Source organism: Protopterus annectens, chromosome 11.part0 (assembly GCF_019279795.1).
Source record: "Protopterus annectens isolate FY-2018-M chromosome 11.part0, PAN1.0, whole genome shotgun sequence".
NCBI lineage: Eukaryota > Metazoa > Chordata > Ceratodontiformes > Protopteridae > Protopterus > Protopterus annectens.
In genome coordinates, this window is record NC_056745.1 from 263,849,984 (window position 1) to 263,868,722 (window position 18,739).

The window sequence follows — 18,739 nt, forward strand, 5'->3', positions numbered from 1 at the left end:
AAAGTCAGTCTTGCCCTTTAGGTTTTCTAAGGTTACCTTATCTAACTGTTTAAGAGATTCCATCACTTATGTATACCATAACAAAGTTGCTATTCCTTGTGGATAAAGGTACATTCTACAAGGTCACTGTCTATCTCTGTAGCTTTTCATTCAAGGGCTTACATGGAATAAATTTGCACAACAGCAACATGGGCTTCTGTCACACACTACAGTTTGGACATGGTCTCCAGGGGAAGAGCTGCTTTTAGTTCATTGGTACTTGGGAACATTCTTCCATAAGGCCTGCCAGGAAACAAGGTAGCTAGGGACTCTGTCCCACATGTAAGGAATGAATGAAGGTGTCCCACATGTAAGTAATGAATAAAGATGAACCACATCCGGTAAATGTCGTACCGTAACATTCCTTCTGCATTGATCTTCATTAATCACTCACCTTCCCCCTCCTGAGTCTCTTGGAGGTTCGCTGATGGTCCTTTTAATCCTGATAAGGAAGTTGCTCCGAGAATTCCTCTGGTTTCTCTCTACAATTTGTCCTGTCTTCTAGGCAAACTCTATCTGAGGTAATGTGGAGAAGGGCACTATGGAAAAAACTTGGCTTGAGTGTTTCTGGCTGGCACAGGGTTGGAAAAACGGCTGAGTCTGAACCTAGGATCGTCTCCGAACCCACATGTAATGAATGAAGATGAACGCAGATGGAACTTTATGGTAAGACATAACTTTTTGTCAAACTCAACAACTCTGAGGGCAATGAAAGTCTACCAAAGCCAAATTTTAGGTAAATTTATGCTCCCAGGCCAAGGGCAACCAAAAGGCTTTCTTTAGTTATGTCCACACCCTCAAAAGCAATGCACAATTTTGTGGCAGAGCTCCTTGTAAATGGAGCCATAATATATAGCAAACCAAGTGGGCAACAAATTCAGCTTCAACTTTTCCCGTCTCTCCCAGTCTGCCTTCCCTCAGGAAATACCATAAAGTACAACTCCCCCTGCTATCACTAGGGTCCTTAATGCTCTGTCCAATACCAAGAACACTGCATCAATGGGACTAGACAGTATTCCAGGATGCTTTCTAAATAGCATGAAATATGACCTATCAGGCCTTCTGGAATTGCTGTTTAACTCTAGGTTTCAAAAAGGCTTCGTGCTTTATGAATGAAGATTAACAGTCATTCCACTGCACAGATATGGTCTATCTACAGACCCTGGAAACTACAAACCTGTAAGTCTCACTAGTCTCGTATGCAGAAACCATAGAAAGAATTACCATGGAAATGATTAGTAGTGACATCTGTAGACTCTGGACCCAACCCAATTTGGTTTCATCCAGAGCAGGTCATGCCTACTCAATCTAGTGGACTTGTTTGAGAAGTTCACCAAATCATTGGTTGAAGGCAGAATGGTTCACAGTGCCTACCTTGACCTGGCTAAGACAGTTGACATGATACCCAACTCAGACGTTGCTGACAAAACTCGAGATTCGGCAGAAACAGTTATGTCATCTGGTGGATAGTCATCTGGCTCAGAGGGCACAGGAAGTTAGAACTGCAGAGTCCCCTTCTGCAAAGAGGCCAGTCACAAACAGAGTCCCACAGGGTCAGTCCTGGGGCTGCTACTTTTTGGCATTTACTCCTGAAGTCGAAGCCAATGTCATTGGTTTGTGGCTGACTAAATTTGCATATTAAGAGCTATTACTGAATCCCTCACAAATGCAAATGTTCTCCAGGATGGGCTGACTTAAACAACTGGTGTCAGAACCATGGACTAAAACTAAATGACAAGAAATTCATAATGGTGGTCTTTGGGATGTCAAACACTCTGGCAACTATCCTATTGACAACACACCCCTCGTAGCTGACCCAGTAGTCGGGGACTTGGTGACCTACACAGTAATCTAGCCTTTGACCTACACAGTAATCTAGCCTTTGACCTACACAGTAATCTAGCCTTTGACCTACACAGTAATCTAGCCTTTGACCATCATGTGTCTACAGCAGTGAGGAAATAATTTTATGTTGTGACCCATCATTGAGTACAGTGCCCCCTTTGGTATGTACCTAACCGGGCATATCCAGTATTTGGAACGTTGAGGTTCCTCACTAAAAGAATATAGGGAGCAAGTAACATGTCCTCTGCAGACTGTCTGAAGGCCCTATTCCTGTATTTTGTCTTGAACAAGCTGTTGAGGGGAGATCTGTGCGTGGCATACAAGGCATTATCAGACCCCACTCTGGACCTCCTGCATATCCGCAAAAGAAACCGCACCAGAATTAGCCAGTCTAAAGAATTGAATCTTGCCTGCGATTATAAATGGGGCTTCCTGGAGAGACTGATGAATCCCAGAGGCTACCTCTTCTCAGAAACAGGCTCCCTATCCATGTAAAGCGGAGATGTCCTTCAAGGATGCATCTGCAGTCCTTGCATATGGGTTGTCCTGCCTCAGGCAGCCCTTCGGTCGGCCGGATTCCAAAGTCTGGGTCCGGCGTCGGCTGATGTCGCCCTTTCCCCGATGTCAGAGCGCCTGGGGTATAAAAGTCAGCCGACGCAATCTTCCTCAGTCTTTCTTGCCGCGTGGTGCCCGAAGCAGAAGCAGTTCGCAAGTGCCGGTCGGCCAGCTCCTGTAATTTCAGCTACCGAAGACTTCAAAAGCTAAGTACCCCGTTGGGGACTCTTTCTTGCCTCAGCCGATGTCAGATCAAACGCTTAAAGTTAATAATTGCTTAACTTGTGGGAAACAAATACCTCATAAGGATTTCCATTCTTACTGCTTCCCCTGCCTAGACCCAGACCACGACGTCTCGGCCTGTACTGCCTGTGCCTCCTTCAATCGACGCACTCTCAGGCGTCGGGCGGAGTTTGCAGAGGAATTTTTTGGGGCTAGTTACTGTTATATTATGCCGTCAAACTCCGACTTCACATTTAACCAAAAAACGGAAGGACAAGGACCAACACGCGTGGACCGTGGTTTCGGCTGAAACCACCCCTAGGCCTACCGCTAGTGTCTCTGTCTCGGCTAAGACAGAGTCCTTGGTACTTCCGACCGGCGAAACCACACAACCGACAACCTCTGCCCCGGAGGCCTCTTCGGAGTCGGTAATAGAATTTCCCTCAAACCGGTGTTCTGGAATCTTCCGACACCATTTCTCTGGACAAAACTATGCCAGCACGTGGAGCAGCCAGGCCTCCTGCATCCATGTCCATTAAGGCATTCACAAGGGCCAAAGCTGCTAAACAGCCTAAAACTCTGCCTCCCAGGGTTATTCCTCAGGGATCCACTACAGGTTCACAGATTTTAAGTTTAGCTGAGGACCTTATCTCCTTAATTAGGGGCTCTCAGCCACACCCGGACAGGGGCTCCCAACCTCCTCTAGACAAATGGCCCAGGGTTGAGCCCACTGATCCCCAGATCTCGGATGAGGCCTCAGATGGCTCTGCTCTATCAGATTACCAGGAGGAGGCCTTTACGGCCTACGAGGATTCTGATGCAGAGGAATCTATTCCCTCGGCCTCCCCTCCTGAAGAGCTGTCCTTTGGGGAGACCCTTCACTCCATGAGAGAGCATTTTAAATGGCAGGGCCAAGAATTCTGATTCCAGGAAGAGATTAAGGACTTTTTTGCATTTACCTCAGCATAGACCTTTGGCTATTCCTCCTGTTTTGAATGTCACTGATGATGTGTACTCTGAGTCTAGTATTACCCCTGACTCCCTTCCTCCGGCACCTGTCAAACCCGATAGGTACTACAGGGTCCCGGACTCGCATCATTTCCTTTACAAGGCCCACTCTGCTGACCCAGAAACTATCTCCCAGGGCCCTAAAGGGGTTACAACTGCCACTACTAAAAATCCACTCCCCTCTGAAAGAGTCCAGGGCTTTAGAGAGATGGGGTAAAAAAGTGTATACTTTGTCCACTCTTTCTTTGAGGGCATTAAATTGTCAATTCCATATAATACAGTACCAAGAGTATTTGTTAGATGAATTGCATAAAAACTGTCTTCACCTGAACCCCTAGATCGCAAGTCACTTCAGATCTGGTACATAACTCCCAACAGGTTAGCAACCATTTCTTGCAGTGTGGTTATGATGCATTGGAAGCTTCATGTAGGTCAGCAATGACAGGTGCAGTCATACGTAGGCATGCTTGGCTGAAGGAACAAACTCTGCCAGACCATGTTAAAGCAAAACTTCTGGATGCGCCACTGGAAAAGCAAAAATTATTTGGCTCCACTGCCCAGGATGTCTTAAAGAAATTTGAGGAAAAGGCTAAATCTGTACAAAGTCAAAGATTTCCTCCAGGTCCAGCCACCTAGATTCAGCAGAAATTGGCCTTCTAAGAATTGGTCCTTTCCAGACAGAGAGATTTCAAAGAGGCAAGAACAGGCGTGCCAGGGATAGAGGGCAAGCTAGAGGCTCCTACAGAGGACATCAATGGCAGCCTCCTAACCAGAGAGGTAGTGCAGGACCTACAACTGCTGCACAAGGGCAGACTCCATGACTTAAACTTGACCCCGCCAACCAGGGCTCAATTGGAAGCACCTTTGGGCGGAAAGCTATCTTTATTCTCAAAAATTGGCACAGTATTACCAGAGACAAATGGACACCGCAGATAATAGACAAAGGATACAGGTTTCATTTTCATACATTACCAAAAAGAAAAGGCATGCCAAACCTGCCACCAAATCAAAGGGCAGAGGCTTTAAAACAAATTTCCAACCTATTACAAATGAAAGCTATAGAAAAGGTTCCTCTCACAGAACAAGGCCAAGGATTTTATTCCAGACTATTCCTTGTACCAAGAAAAGAAAATCAATGGAGGCCTATTCTCGACTTGTCCGCACTGAATACTTATCTCATTGTGCCAAAATTCAAAATGCTGACCTTACAGCAACTCCTTCCCATGCTGGGCAAGGGGTCTTGGCTGGTAACTCTGGACCTCAAGGAGGCATACCTGCATGTCCCTATCAGACAAAGTTGCAGAAGACACCTCGGATTTCTTGCAGGTTCAGAGCATTATCAATTCTCAGCATTGCCCTTTGGCTTATCTACTGCGCCCAGAGTATTCACGAAATGCCTGGCATCAGTAATTGCACACTGCAGACTTCAGGGGATTCAAATATACCCATATCTGGACGACTGTCTTATACAAGCGGACAGCCCGCAAACTTTGGTAAAACACTTGAATTTATGCCATCCACCTACTTCAGGCTTTGGGATACACAGTCAACATTCACAAATCAAGACTTGTGCCATCCCAAAGAATAACTTTTCTGGGTGCGTAACTAGATACAACCACCCAAATGGCTTTTCTCACAGAAGAAAAACAGACAACTACCGGATTATTTCAAAAATCTGACTAAACAAACTCAGCTGACTGCAAGGAAAATCCTGCAGGCCCTGGGTTACATGGCATCCTGCATTTTTCTGGTTCCACAAGCAAGGCTGCATATGAGGAAACTACAATGGTACCCAAGGAGTTTATGGTCTCAGCACAGTCGCAGCCTAGAAGCTTTGATACCACTCATTCCATCCCTACAAAAGGAATTCTTGTGGTGGGCTCAAGCAAGCCAGTCAAACAGGGGTCTGCCCTTCAGCAAACCATTAACCAGCCAAACCATTACAACGGACGCTTCAGACCATGGATGGGGAGCACACATGGAGGACAAATGCATTCAAGGGCTATGGTCACACAGAATTGCGCATGCACATAAACCAAAAGGAGATGCTGGCAGTGATGCATGCAATCGAGGCCTTCAAACACTATCTGCATCAAGGCCACCTGCTAATAAGGACAGACAATACCACAGTTATGTGGTACATAAACAATGAGGTACCCATTCCTACCCTCTTTGCAGGCTGACAATGAATCTTTGGGAACTTTCCCTAAAACTCAACATAGAGCTGCAATCCCAGTTTGTGCCAGGAAAAGACAATATACTGGCGGACAGCCTAAGCAGAAATATCATGGATCCACACGAATGGATGCTGCACCCAGACATCTTCCTTCAGATAACACAGTCATGGGGGAGGCCGGACATATATCTTTTTGTCTCCCACCACAACCATCAGCTGAAGAAATTCTGCTCAAGGACATACCACCCACAAGCATGGAAAGTGGACGCCCTTTTTCTTTCAGCTGGAATGCTCTAACAGTGTATGCATTTCCTCCCCTTCCATTAATGACCAAGGTCTTACTGAAGATCAGGACAGAGCAGCCAAAAGTGATTCTGATAGCTCCAGACTGGCCAAGACAACACTGGTACCCACTGTTAAGGAGCTTGTCACGCACGAAACCGTGGCCTCTACCACAATGGGCACTTCTTCTGACACAGCACAATTACAAAACTCTGCACTCCAGCCTGAAAACCTTGCAGCTGACAGCCTGGAGAATACCTTGACTCCTCACCAGGATGAGTTATCCAAGAGAGTGAATATCATCATGGAAGCTCGCCGGCCTTCCACAAGAAAGGCATACTCAGCAAAATGGAAAAGATTTCGCACTTGGAACACCACAAAGGGCCTGGATGCGACAGTGATGAACTTGGCACATATCCTGGAATACTTGGCAGAAATGCTCCACAATGGCCTTTCTTACTCTTCCATAAAAATTCATGCTTCAGCAATTTCAGCAGAATACTGATCCACCTGTTTTCTCTCATCCTCTCCTAAGGCAGTTTCTAAGAGGAATAAAAAACATCAATCCTCCAAGGAAACCACCAGTACCAACTTGGGACCTTAATTTCATGTTTGAAAAATTAACTCTACCTCCCTTTGAACCAGCAGCATCTTAAGAACTACAGTTCCAGTCTTGGAAGACTGCCTTACTCTTCAGTATCTGAATTACAGGCCCTCATGGCAGTTCAACCATTTCTTATTTTTCATCAGGACAGAGTTTCATTGAGAACCAATCCTTCATTCATGCCAAAGGTGGTATCCAGGGTCTCATTGAATCAAGCTATTCACCTGCCTACCTTCTTCCCAAATCCACAAAATAAAGGAGAGAAACTTCTGCATACTTTGGACATCCACAGGCAGTTGCAATACTACTTGGACAGAACCAAAACTTACAGGAAAACTGACCAACTCTTTGTACCATATGCTGCTGGTGTACAAGGAAAAACAATTTCTAAACAAACAATTTCTAAACAAACAATTTCAAAATGGATAGGAAATTGCATTCGGTTCTGCTACTCCTTTCATGGAAAAGATGTGCCAACTAATATTAGGCCTCATTCCACCAGAGCAACAGCCACCTCCACAGCCTTCTTAAGAGGGGTGGCTACCAAGGACATTTTAGAAGCTGCTACATGGAGCTCCGTGCATACATTCTCCAAGCATTACAACTTACCCTTATATTCCAGATCCAGAGCAGGCTTTGCTACGGCAGTCCTGCAGGGCATTTTAGCTACACCATCCTTTTCTTGGATCCTACCACCCCCAGCTTGGCTATGGTATTCTACCCATATGTAAGGACTGCAGATGCATCCTTGAAGGACATAGTACAGTTTTGTACATACCATAAATGTAGTATGCATCTGCAGTCAAGGTTACCCTCCCTCCTTCCCCTCTGTGGTATTTCTAGGGTTCTTCTCCCCCTTACAGCTAGCTGGGGTTATCTGTTATGGTGCATTTGTTTTATATTACTGTGCATGTTTGGAATTTTATGCATTCCTCCAAATTTAGCCTTCCTTGGAGGGCACCTGGGGCAAGAAAAACTGAGGAAGATGGCGTCGGCTGACCCTTTTATACCCCAGGCCCTCTGACATCGGGGAAAGGGTGACATCAGCCGACGCCGGACCCAGACTTTGGAATCCGGCTGACCAAAGGGCTGCCTGAGGCAGGACAACCCATATGTAAGGACTGCAGATGCATACCTATCGGACATCTACATTTATGGTAGGTACAAAACTGTACTTTCCTCCCTAACCCAATCTTAAGTGTAACTTGAACACTTGCATGGGGAACAGGAAATTTATGCCTGGTTTGGCACCTATGTCTCTAATGGACGCAGGCAGCCTGTATACCGTTCATCTTCCAAGACTCTGCTTACACTTATCAAGGGTACCAGTCAGATTTGGTATGCATGGCTAGGCTTAAACGCTTCTTGTAGTCCTTGGCCTAGTAAAACCACATGAACCTATGAACATAGGACTTGTTTTTTAAACCATGTATTCTTTTTGTGAGGAACCTCTGTGGCTGCTCCAATTATTGTATATGCCTGATTGGGTACATGCCAAAAGTGGCGTTTATACTCTGGTCTTATGAGGGCAGAGTACAGTGGAGTGATGATTCCATAACCAAATGTTTCTAGAACCTAAAGTTGATAGTTTACAGAATATAATGCGTATTTTGTGTCTAAACCCTTATTTGCTTAGTGAATTAATGTCTTCCAGTTGTGAATCATGTTTGAGCTTCAGCTATCCAACCAGGCAAAACTGTTTTAAATCTGTTGTCCATAATTAACATGTTTGTTTGTAATCTGGGTTTCATAACAAAATTAGTCTTTACAATATTGTTTTTTGTCTTTTACTATTGGAGTAGTTAATAGCCTAGTAATCTCCTATGAACCTTACAAGCCTAGCCAGTTTTACCCAGATGTTGCCCGATTTTCTATCCCTAAGGGAAGGATAACAAGGGTCAGCAAGTGGGATTTTTACAGACTGAATCAGTCCATATGGGACATGGGCAGCACCCCAGGAGTGAATTTGCAATTTCTCATCCATCGATCCAGATTGAGCTTGGAGATGGTCAGGGAAGGGCTCTGCTTCACATGAAAAAGAAGCCTATTCCAGAGGAGTTGCAGTCGCTGGGATACATCTGTCCCCAGCATGATCTGATAATGTCGAGATCAGGTTTAGATCTTTGGAGCAGGTAACCCTTGTGCTGTTTTGCAAATCAGCAACGTTTCTATCTGGGCTGCGCCAGATACTCCCTTGTAGATCAGACACGGATCACCCCTCAGTAATCGGTAGGAAACTGAGTACAGTGATAGGGCTTTTAACTAGTCTGCATATGAAATGTTGGTTATACTGTATTTTTTGGTGAGACTCCTCTGAGGTCAGTCAACTATTGCAGGTGCCTGGCAAGGTACATGCCAAAGGGTGCATTATTGGTCTGATGAGGTCAGAGTACAGTGGTAATACGACATCATTCAATCTGGATTACATACCCTCCTAGACTGAGCCACATAAGATTTTCTCACCACCAAGGACACACTGTAGTCAAAGTACAGGTTGCTTTGAGTATTCTGATTTCTCACCACTGGGTCCACTGTTGGGGGGGGGGGGGTGCTATCAATGTTTAAATTTACAGGAGTATTTGATTTCTCAAAGGGTATTACTATGCACTTTGCATTTAGTTTGAGGCCATGGCTCTGACACTGTTCATTAGTCTACATCAGACCTTTCTATAGGATATCAACATTGGGGGAGTTGATGATTGCCCCCAGTTTGCAGTCGTCCGCAAACTTGGTCAGCCAAAGGCCATCTACATTTGCCTTGACATCTGAGAAGTATATTCCAAACAGGAGGGGGCCAACCACTGAGCCCTGTGGTACTCCCACTGGTGACTAGCCTCTTGCTAGGTGTGGATTACCCCACTGTAACATGTCCTGTCAGTTAGCCATTTGGCTATCCATCTGGTGACAGATTTCCAATTTTGTGAATTTGTACAATACCCAGATTTCCAATTTTTTGAATTTGTACATTACCCAGGTGGGGTATTCTGTGAAATGGCACTCTGATGTTAGAATTTGCAGAGCATCTTGGAGGAGTTGCTACTTGGCATGTGGGGGCAGTTTGGATGGAACTTCTTTCAGTTTAGAAACTTTTTCTTAACTGTATTTTTGCTTCCATCGGAGGAATTGAGCTTGTAATATTGCACCTTTTGGGTAATTGAAGAATTTAAATACTAAAGGAATGATGCCATAAAAATATAAAAACTTAGCCTGGCTCTTCAGCACAGAGGGTAGAGCTCTGACTGTGACCTAGGCATTTGGGGTTTAACTGCCCTGGCAGTGTAGAAGCCAGGCAGGAGAGGGGAGTAGTGAATGGGGTATTTTGTGCTGTTGCCTTCTGGAAGGGTTGGGAAAGTTTAATGCATACTCCTGGGTGCACAGCATTAGTACAGTTTTTCTTGGACAGTAGAGAATCTGCCACTCAGCCCATTGCTTGCCCCTCCTTATGCTCAATGTGCACGCAGGGATAGGGGCCATAAAGCAGAAAACCGTCTACCACCCAGAGGACTACTTAAAATGGCCATTCACCAGTCAACTGTCTCCCAGATAATAGGGAAATGCATGGGTCAATCAACAGACTAGGGGTAGAAACAGCAAATATGTAAAACTGAGTAATTTACTTTACAACTGATTTTTACCTGAGTTATTGTCAAAACACTTTTTACTTACTATAAAATTTACTACAGTTTGAGGAATAGTCAGAGTTTTGGTGTTTATATTTTAGTATGGCTGTATGGATTGTTGATCTGCAGTTGTGGATTTTGTGATATCTTGCTTGGTAGTTTTGGTGACTTTGTATTTGCATTTCTTTTCTTTCTTGCCCACGTAGGCTTTTGTCTTTTGTTACTATTTTAGTAATGCTTTAACACTATATTTTTACCCAGAGTATGCTCAGCTATTTGCAGCGGTGATTGCACGAACAGCTAAAGATGTTGATGTATTGATAGATTCCCTTCCAAGTGAAGAATCCACTGCAGCTTTACAGGTAAAGTAAATTTTAATGTTTTTTGTTGGCATGTTGTGGTCATAACTTGTCTGGGTAGGTTCTTTTTAATGCAGGATTGTTTCAGCCAGTAGTGTAGCTACCACTGAAGGAGATGTTGCTATACAGAAATACAGTAATGGGTAGCATTAAGTGTTAAAGGTTAAACTGGTAGCAGATTTATTATTTGGGGGGGTTGGATATGGATGTTAGCCTGATGGTTTGTTCAGTGTGTGTAATGCTCTACTTAATTTTTTAGGGTTAATGATCAAAGTGTGCATTGTAGTAATTCAGTTGCCTGCCAGCGCATTGCATGGAAATTGGTGTGCATTGCAGGGTTTGGCATGGTAAATAATTAGTATAGGTTGTTTTAGCTTCAAGTGGGTAGAAATTTTCAGATTGGAATGTCTGGAAACGGTGCAAAAGCAACCCATGTCTGTGGTGGTAATGCTTGGAAAACTGGAATTTTTAGGAGGTACCTAGCAGAGTCCATGAGTATGTTTCTTGAAACATATTTTGGGGCAGAGGAGTGAACATTAAAAATGACCTTTGATGTTAAGTAAATCTTCACAGTTCTAAGGAAGGAATTAAAAAATCTGGGCAGGTAGTCTAAAAGTTCTGGTATTCACTCTTATGGCACATGTCTAAACAGTGCTTTATTTGAATTTGTTTGCTTAATCCCTGAACACTTTTTGCTTTTATGAAAAGTATGCTTGTTACTGAAACTAGTGCATTGGATTAATAAGTACAGCTGTTGCACCCCCAGCCAAGTGCATCAGTTTCCCAGCCTAGAACCTTGTCCATGCTCCCTTCAGAATTTTCAGGGTTTTTTAAGCATGCAAATGTTTTCAATGTCTTTCCTAATTTTCTATTTTAATTGGATAAGAATGTGCAATTAAACAAAAGTGTCTGTGTGTGTGTCTGTGTGTGTGTGTGTGTGTGTCTGTGTGTGTCTGTGTGTGTGTCTGTGTGTGTGTCTGTGTGTGTGTCTGTGTGTGTGTGTCTGTGTGTGTGTGTCTGTGTGTGTGTGTCTGTGTGTGTGTCTGTGTGTGTGTCTGTGTGTGTGTGTCTGTGTGTGTGTGTCTGTGTGTGTGTGTCTGTGTGTGTGTGTCTGTGTGTGTGTGTCTGTGTGTGTGTGTGTGTGTGTCTGTGTGTGTGTGTCTGTGTGTGTGTGTCTGTGTGTGTGTGTCTGTGTGTGTGTGTGTCTGTGTGTGTGTGTGTCTGTGTGTGTGTGTCTGTGTCTGTGTGTGTGTGTCTGTGTCTGTGTGTCTGTGTCTGTGTGTGTGTCTGTGTCTGTGTGTGTGTGTCTGTGTGTGTGTGTGTCTGTGTGTGTGTGTCTGTGTGTGTGTGTGTCTGTGTGTGTGTGTGTCTGTGTGTGTGTGTGTCTGTGTGTGTGTGTGTCTGTGTGTGTGTGTGTCTGTGTGTGTGTGTGTCTGTGTGTGTGTGTCTGTGTGTGTGTGTGTCTGTGTGTGTGTGTCTCTGTCTGTGTGTGTCTGTCTGTCTGTGTGTGTGTGTCTGTCTGTCTGTCTGTCTGTCTGTCTGTCTGTCTGTGTGTGTCTGTCTGTCTGTCTGTCTGTCTGTCTGTAAGCATCATTTTGACTGAGTTGGAACATTAATTTGTGCTGTGTAAACTTGGAAGCTTCTGTTAAATGTATGGTCTTGTGTAACATGACTATACTGATGGTGGCCTTCAGGGTAAAATGAGTAATGACAGATATACGAAGTATGTGTGCTGGCATAACCTCATTGCAAAAAGAATCATTCTTAGAAAATGACAGGAAAGTAAGATGGTAGTAAACTAAAAGCTCGTTTATGAGAAAAACTAGGCAACCAACTGAAAGGATGGAGTAAAACCGTGGAAGCAGAAGCAACATTGCATTTAATTCAGTTCATAGGTGTGTACTTGGCTAATGGCCTTGGAGCCTTTACAAGCCTAGCCCATAGGATTACCCTGGCATCGTGCCACCCGACCTTGGTTCCCAGTGCCTCTGTCGAGTAGTGCCACTGGAGTGATCCTGGGGTGAATTTTCTGTTTCCCATCCATTCGTCAAGGTTTCTTTTGAAGAGGGCCATTGAGGTGCTCTGCTTGATATGTATGGGAAGTCTATTCCATAGCATGGGCAGTCTCTGGGTTATGAACCTGTCCCTCCAGCATGTTCTGTTGATTGTGGTAATGAGGTTGTGGTAGAGGTTGAGGTCTCTGGAGTATGTGGTGTGGAGAGATTGGGGTTTCTTTAGATGAAACATTTCTAACAGCTGGGTCAGACATTGCTTTGCAAGTCAAGCAGAGATTGCCTCTGTAGACAGTATGAGACAGAGGATAGTTGGGAGTTTTTTGTCTGTCCATATAGAACAAGTGTTTAAGGCCTAGGATCCTCTTTGTGAGGTACTTTTGCGACCCCTCCAGTTGCAAGTGTCTAGTAAGATATATGCCAAATGGGGGATTGTACTCTGATAGTCTCCCTCTACTCTTCCTTCATTAGGCCAATGACCTCTTTCTTCCTAGATGCAGAACCCTTAGTAATGAGATGTGCCACATAGGACTTTCTGACTACAGTGGCAATGTGGTGTTCAAGAGAGAGGTTGCTGTCAACCTGTGTTCCCATATCTCTTACTAGTTCATGGTTAGGTACTAGGCTATTGGCCCGAGGGCCTATATAAGCCTAGCCAAATGGTAGCCTAGCTTTCGCCACCCAAGAAAATTTATTTTCATGTGCCCCTGTCGAGCAGAGTCACAGAAGTGATCCCAGGGTGAATTTCCTATCTCCCATACAATCAAGATTTTTCTTGAGTGCTAATGAGGAGCTTTGTTTGATATAGATATGTAGTTTCTTCCATAGTTATGGGAAGTCTCTGGGACAGGAATCTATCCCTCCAGCATGTTCTGTTGTGGTGACAAGGTTTAGGTCCCTAGTGTGTGTAGCTTGGAGGGATTGGGATTTCAAGTGGAGCATGTCCAACAGCTCTTGGTTTGACATAGCTTTATATGTTTGGCAGAGATCGCCTCTGAGTAGGCGAGTAAAGCTGGAGTTATTTGAGATGGTCTGCATAGGGCATCTGAGGACTGTAATCCTCCTTTGTGAGGTATTTCTGCGGCCTTTCCTGTTGTATATGTCTTGTGAGGTACATACCAAAAGGGGCATTGTAGTCTTAATGGGTGTGATGAGTAGAGGGGAAGAATGACCTTTTTTTTAATTCCTGGATGAGAAATCTTTTGAGGTGTGCGATGTGGAAGGATTTCCTGACTACTGTGGTGATGTGATAATCAAAGGAGAGACTACTGTCTCCCTGTGTCCTAAGGTCTCATCGCACTTTCGGTGTGATAATCAAAGGAGAGACTACTGTCTCCCTGTGTCCTAAGGTCTCATCGCACTTTCGGTGTTAAGTAGACTACCGCCTGTGTGGTAGTTCATGGGTACAGAGTTTTTACCAAAAGGGATAACTATGCTCTTTTTGGCATTGAGATTGAAGCCATGGTTTGACACCAGTCATCTGTCTCAGTGAGGCACTTTTGTAGGATGTCCACATTGCTAGGAGTCTTGCTTTATGGCTCCTAGTTTGCAGTCATCTGCTAACTTTGTTAGCCAAAGACCTTCTGTGTGGGCTACCACCGATGTGGTAAATCAAGGGAACTGGGTTTTTCCCAAGGTGGATGACTACACAATTTTTGGCATTGGGCTTAAGGCCATGGTTCTGACGCTAGTCGTTGGTCTCAGTGAGTAGGATGTCATCATCACTTTGGGAGTGAATAGCTAAACCTGAAAGTCGTCTGCGAACTTTGTCAGCCAGAGTCCCTCCATGTTGGCCTGGACTTCAGAGAAGTAGATATCAAACAGAGGACTCGGGACTGAACCCTGTGGGACTCCACTTGTGACTGGTCGGCAGTCTGACTTGGAGTCAGCTGCTTTCACACTGTGGGCTCTATCTGTGAGCCAGTTTGCAACTTACCTAGTGATGTAGGGATTGATCCCTATCTTAGTTTTTCTATGATTCCTGAGTGGGGAATGGTATCAAAGGCCTTGGCCAGATCAAGGTAGGCTGTATGAACCACCTTGCCTTCATCCACAGCTCTGGTGATTTGACTCCGTCGACCAAGTTGAGCGGGCATAATCTACCCTTCTCAAAACAAAACTGTGTAGAATCCAGAGTTTGGAGATTCCCTATATCCTTGTTTATTAAGTCCATGATGGTGCATTCTATATCTTTGCATATCAGACTCGTCAGGCTAATGGGGCGATAGTTCCCAGGGTATGTAGTCACTCATCCTTTGTGGAGAGGGATGACTAGCAGTGCGACATTCGATAGGGGCAAAGCCTGAACTAGGAAAGCATAAAGAAAGGATGTGAAATCCATTTCCAATCATTCCACTTTAAGTTGTAACATGGGTTTACATGCATTAGTACAGAAGACAGCAAACTTTTATTCACTCCACTACATAACTTGATGAACTCCAGCCTTCCTTAAGTCTTGCTCCTTCCTCCTCCTGAACATGCATGTATCTATCCATCCTGCCTATCTTTGTTTACTGGGAAAGTTCGACTGGGATTGATTTCCATTTTCAGCAGTGCCTGGGGAGAAATGTTCCTCAGTTATTGCAGGTACAAGTGCAGAGAATGTTACAGAATACATAGTAGTCTTCATTTACAAGGAGAAAAAAGCAGTACATTTTTATGTGATTACTCTGCACATATTCCGACAAGTTCCAGTTCTTTCTATGAAATTTGCTAATTTCTTTTTCTTAAAATCCCACTTAACAATGTTTAGTACTTCAGTTTTATAGTTGGCTTAGCTTTTGCTTCCCATTTTCTAGTACTTTTTTATTTGGCAGCCAGTAGCATTAAACTTGCTAAGGCCTTTCTGTGTCTAGACAGTTAAGATCAAATAAATGGTTCTTTTGAGCTGGGATATAGGATTGCAACCATTTGATGTTTTGTGTTTCCCTGTTGCGGTCATCACACTTGGGTTATCTGCCTGCAGGTAGCCATCAGTCGACCCGAATACCAGAGTCTTGGAATTTCTATGTGTGTTGCTGTTGTCTCTTTCATGACGTCAGGTCATCAGGGGTATAAAACATGCAGCCAACGCCATTACATCAGTCTTCCTTGCCGAGGAGGAGCCCGAAGCAGTTCGCAAGTACCGGTCAGCCGCTATCTGAAATTTTCATTTTTTCAAGTTTCAGACCTGAAGTCCCCTAAAGCTACGTACCCTGTTGGGATACTTTTTTTCTTGTTCCAACTGATGTCAAGAAAAAAACAATTGTCTTGCCTGTGGAAAGCAAATACCTCACAGAGATTTTCATTCTTACTGCGTCACTTGTTTAGGCCCACAAGTCCCTCGCTGTCTGTTTTGTGCCTTAATGCCCAAACCATTTGTCATCTGGCTATTTTTGTAACTAAATTCTTTCTCACTCGTTCTCCATATTCTGAAATGGCTTCGGTAAGCCATGCAACTACCGATCTTCCGAAAAAGCGCAAAGACAGACTGCAAAAACTGCTGACTACGCTTCCGCTAAGCTAGTCGCCACTCCGCCGGTACTCTGTGGTGCCTTTGCAGCCCCTGATGCCTGCTTTTACAGATTTGCAGGCCTCTGCTGAGACCCATTGGGAGGTCCGGTATGCCGTGAGATGCTTCGACTATGAAACCTGCAGATGTCTCTAACTTGGATTGGTCCGGAGTTGCTGTGCAGGCACCAGTTTCTGATGGTGTATTCTGACCTACAGATATATTAAACAGACAACTTCATTTCCAACTAAAACTGCAGAGTTTCTCAGGCCCAATGTCCAAAGCGTGTGCTCAAGCTCCATGTCACAGAAACATGCTTAGAATGGATTAAGACCTTGTTACTCTAATTAGGGGAAGCCAGTCTTCCCCTGCCAAAAGACAAATAATTGAATTTCCTTCTGATTCTACAGATCAGTAGTCTAATGACTCTGACCCTTCTGATTACTAGGACATACCCTTGTCTACCTATGAGGACACAGATGCAGAGGAATCCATTCCCTCTGCCCCCCCCTCCAGAGGATTTTTCTTTTGGTGAAACCTTGCATGCCTTAAGAGAGCATTTCCATTGGGGATGCCAGGACTATCCTCAATCCAAAAAGACTGGGGAATTTTTAGATTTGCCTCAGCACAGGCCTCTAGCTATATCCCCTGTTCTGGATATTGTAGATGTCTTCTTGCAGTCCAGTCTTATCCTGACACCTTACCACCAGCTCCTAGAAAACCTGACTGGTACTACAGAGTACCTGACTCTCTCAAATTTCTCTCTGAATCCTCCTGCGGATCCAGAGACCATTTCCCAGGGACCTAAAGGCATTAAGGCTACTACAGCCAAAAACCCTTCCCCTTCAGGCAGGGATTCTAGACCTTTAGACATATGGTGTAAGAAGGTATATAACTCTGCAACGCTTGCCATCAGGGCTTTTAATTGCCAATTTCACATGTGAAGTACCAGCAACATATTGTGGAACTAATTAAACAAAAAATGTTGCTTCCAGATTGTGCAGAAAATAAAGATTTACAAGCGTTAATGCATTCTGTAACCCAAGTTAGTAAACCTACTTTGCAGTGTGGGTTTGCCTTTGAAGCAATGTACTGTCCCTGGGTCTGTACTGAGAAGGCATGCTTGGCTAAAGGAACAAGTCTTGCCTGATCATGTGAAAGCAAAATTATTAGATGCTCCATTAAATCGGGAGTGTGCATTCTGCACAAAAACAGAAGTTCTTAAAAAGATTGAAGAAAAAGCTAAATCTATGCAAACCATCAAAGATTTCTTACAGGTGCAGCCACCTAGATTCAATAGGCATTGGCCTTCAAAAAAAACTGGTCCTTTCCAGTCTAAACCCAGGGGAAACCGACCACCAAGACTACAATCTCAGGGTATGTAGAGATCTAAACAATGGAGTGTTTCCACCTCAAAACTAGGGAGTGGTAAGCCACCCCCATATGGAAAAAAGTTCACGATGACTTTCCAATTATCTTTCCCAGCCATGCCAAAGTATTTGTGCCCCCAAGAGGAAACTCCCCCTTCAGCAAAAAACTGGATGTCCATTACTCAGGACTGATGTGTTCTAAACTTTGTATCCCAGGGATACAGATTTTACTTCCACTCACTGCCAACTCCAAGCGGGTTGCCAGACCTTCCTCCAAACCAGTGGGCAGAGTCTCAAAAGCAAGTACTTTCCCTTCTCCCTATCAGGGATATTCAACCTGTTCCAGTAGAACAAAGTGGACAGGGTTTCTACTCCAGACTGTTCCTGGTGCCCAGAAAAGAGGGCTCTTGGCACCATGTCCTGGATTTATCTATTCTAAACAGCTTTCTAGTGGTTTCAAAATGGTTACACTGCAACAGCTTCTTCCTATGCTAGCCAAAGATGCCTAGTTAGTCACCCTAGACTTAAAAGATTATCTGCACATCCCCATAAGGGAGTCTTGCAGGAAATGTCTACGTTTCAGAGAAGGCTCTATGCACCATCAGTTCTCTGCACTTCACTTTGGCTTATCTACTGCGCCCAGAGTATTGCAAAATGCCTGGCTCCAGCCATTGCATACTGCAGGCAGAGAAATATTAAAATCTACCCATACTTGGACGATTGCCTGATTCAGGTGGACAGTCAGGAATTGCTACTTCAGCACCTGGCATTTGTAAAAGACTTAACTTCACTGGGATACACCATCAATGAAAAGAAATCGCAACTGGTGCCCAGCTAACAAATTGTATTCCTGGGTGCAAGCTTGCACGCAGCTTCCCAGATGGCATTCCTCACTCCAGAAAAGCAGGTCCATTTGACAAACTATTTCAAAGAGATGGCCAACAAAACCTGGCCATCTACAAGGAAAATACTGCAAGCCCTAGGGTTCATGGCTTCATGCATTCTGCTAATCCCATATGCAAGACTGCATATGAGGAAACTTCAATGGTACTTTTCTCTGGTGTTAACATTCTCAGGACCTGGAAACCGTGATTCCTATCATACCTTGTCTAAGGGCAGAGTTCCTTTGGTGGGCAGAAGCATGCAACCACTACAAG

The 18,739-nt window shown here is 44.3% G+C and overlaps 1 protein-coding gene across 1 annotated transcript in view; it reads left to right on the forward strand.

Annotated features, from left to right (window-relative positions):
• MED21 (mediator complex subunit 21) overlaps positions 1-18,739 on the forward strand; it is a 125,186-nt gene that overhangs the window by 93,553 nt on the left and 12,894 nt on the right. Inside the window, exon 3 of the mRNA XM_044087727.1 lies at positions 10,613-10,713. Within this exon, the coding sequence (XP_043943662.1) occupies positions 10,613-10,713 (101 nt within the window). The remainder of the gene's footprint in view (positions 1-10,612; positions 10,714-18,739) is intronic.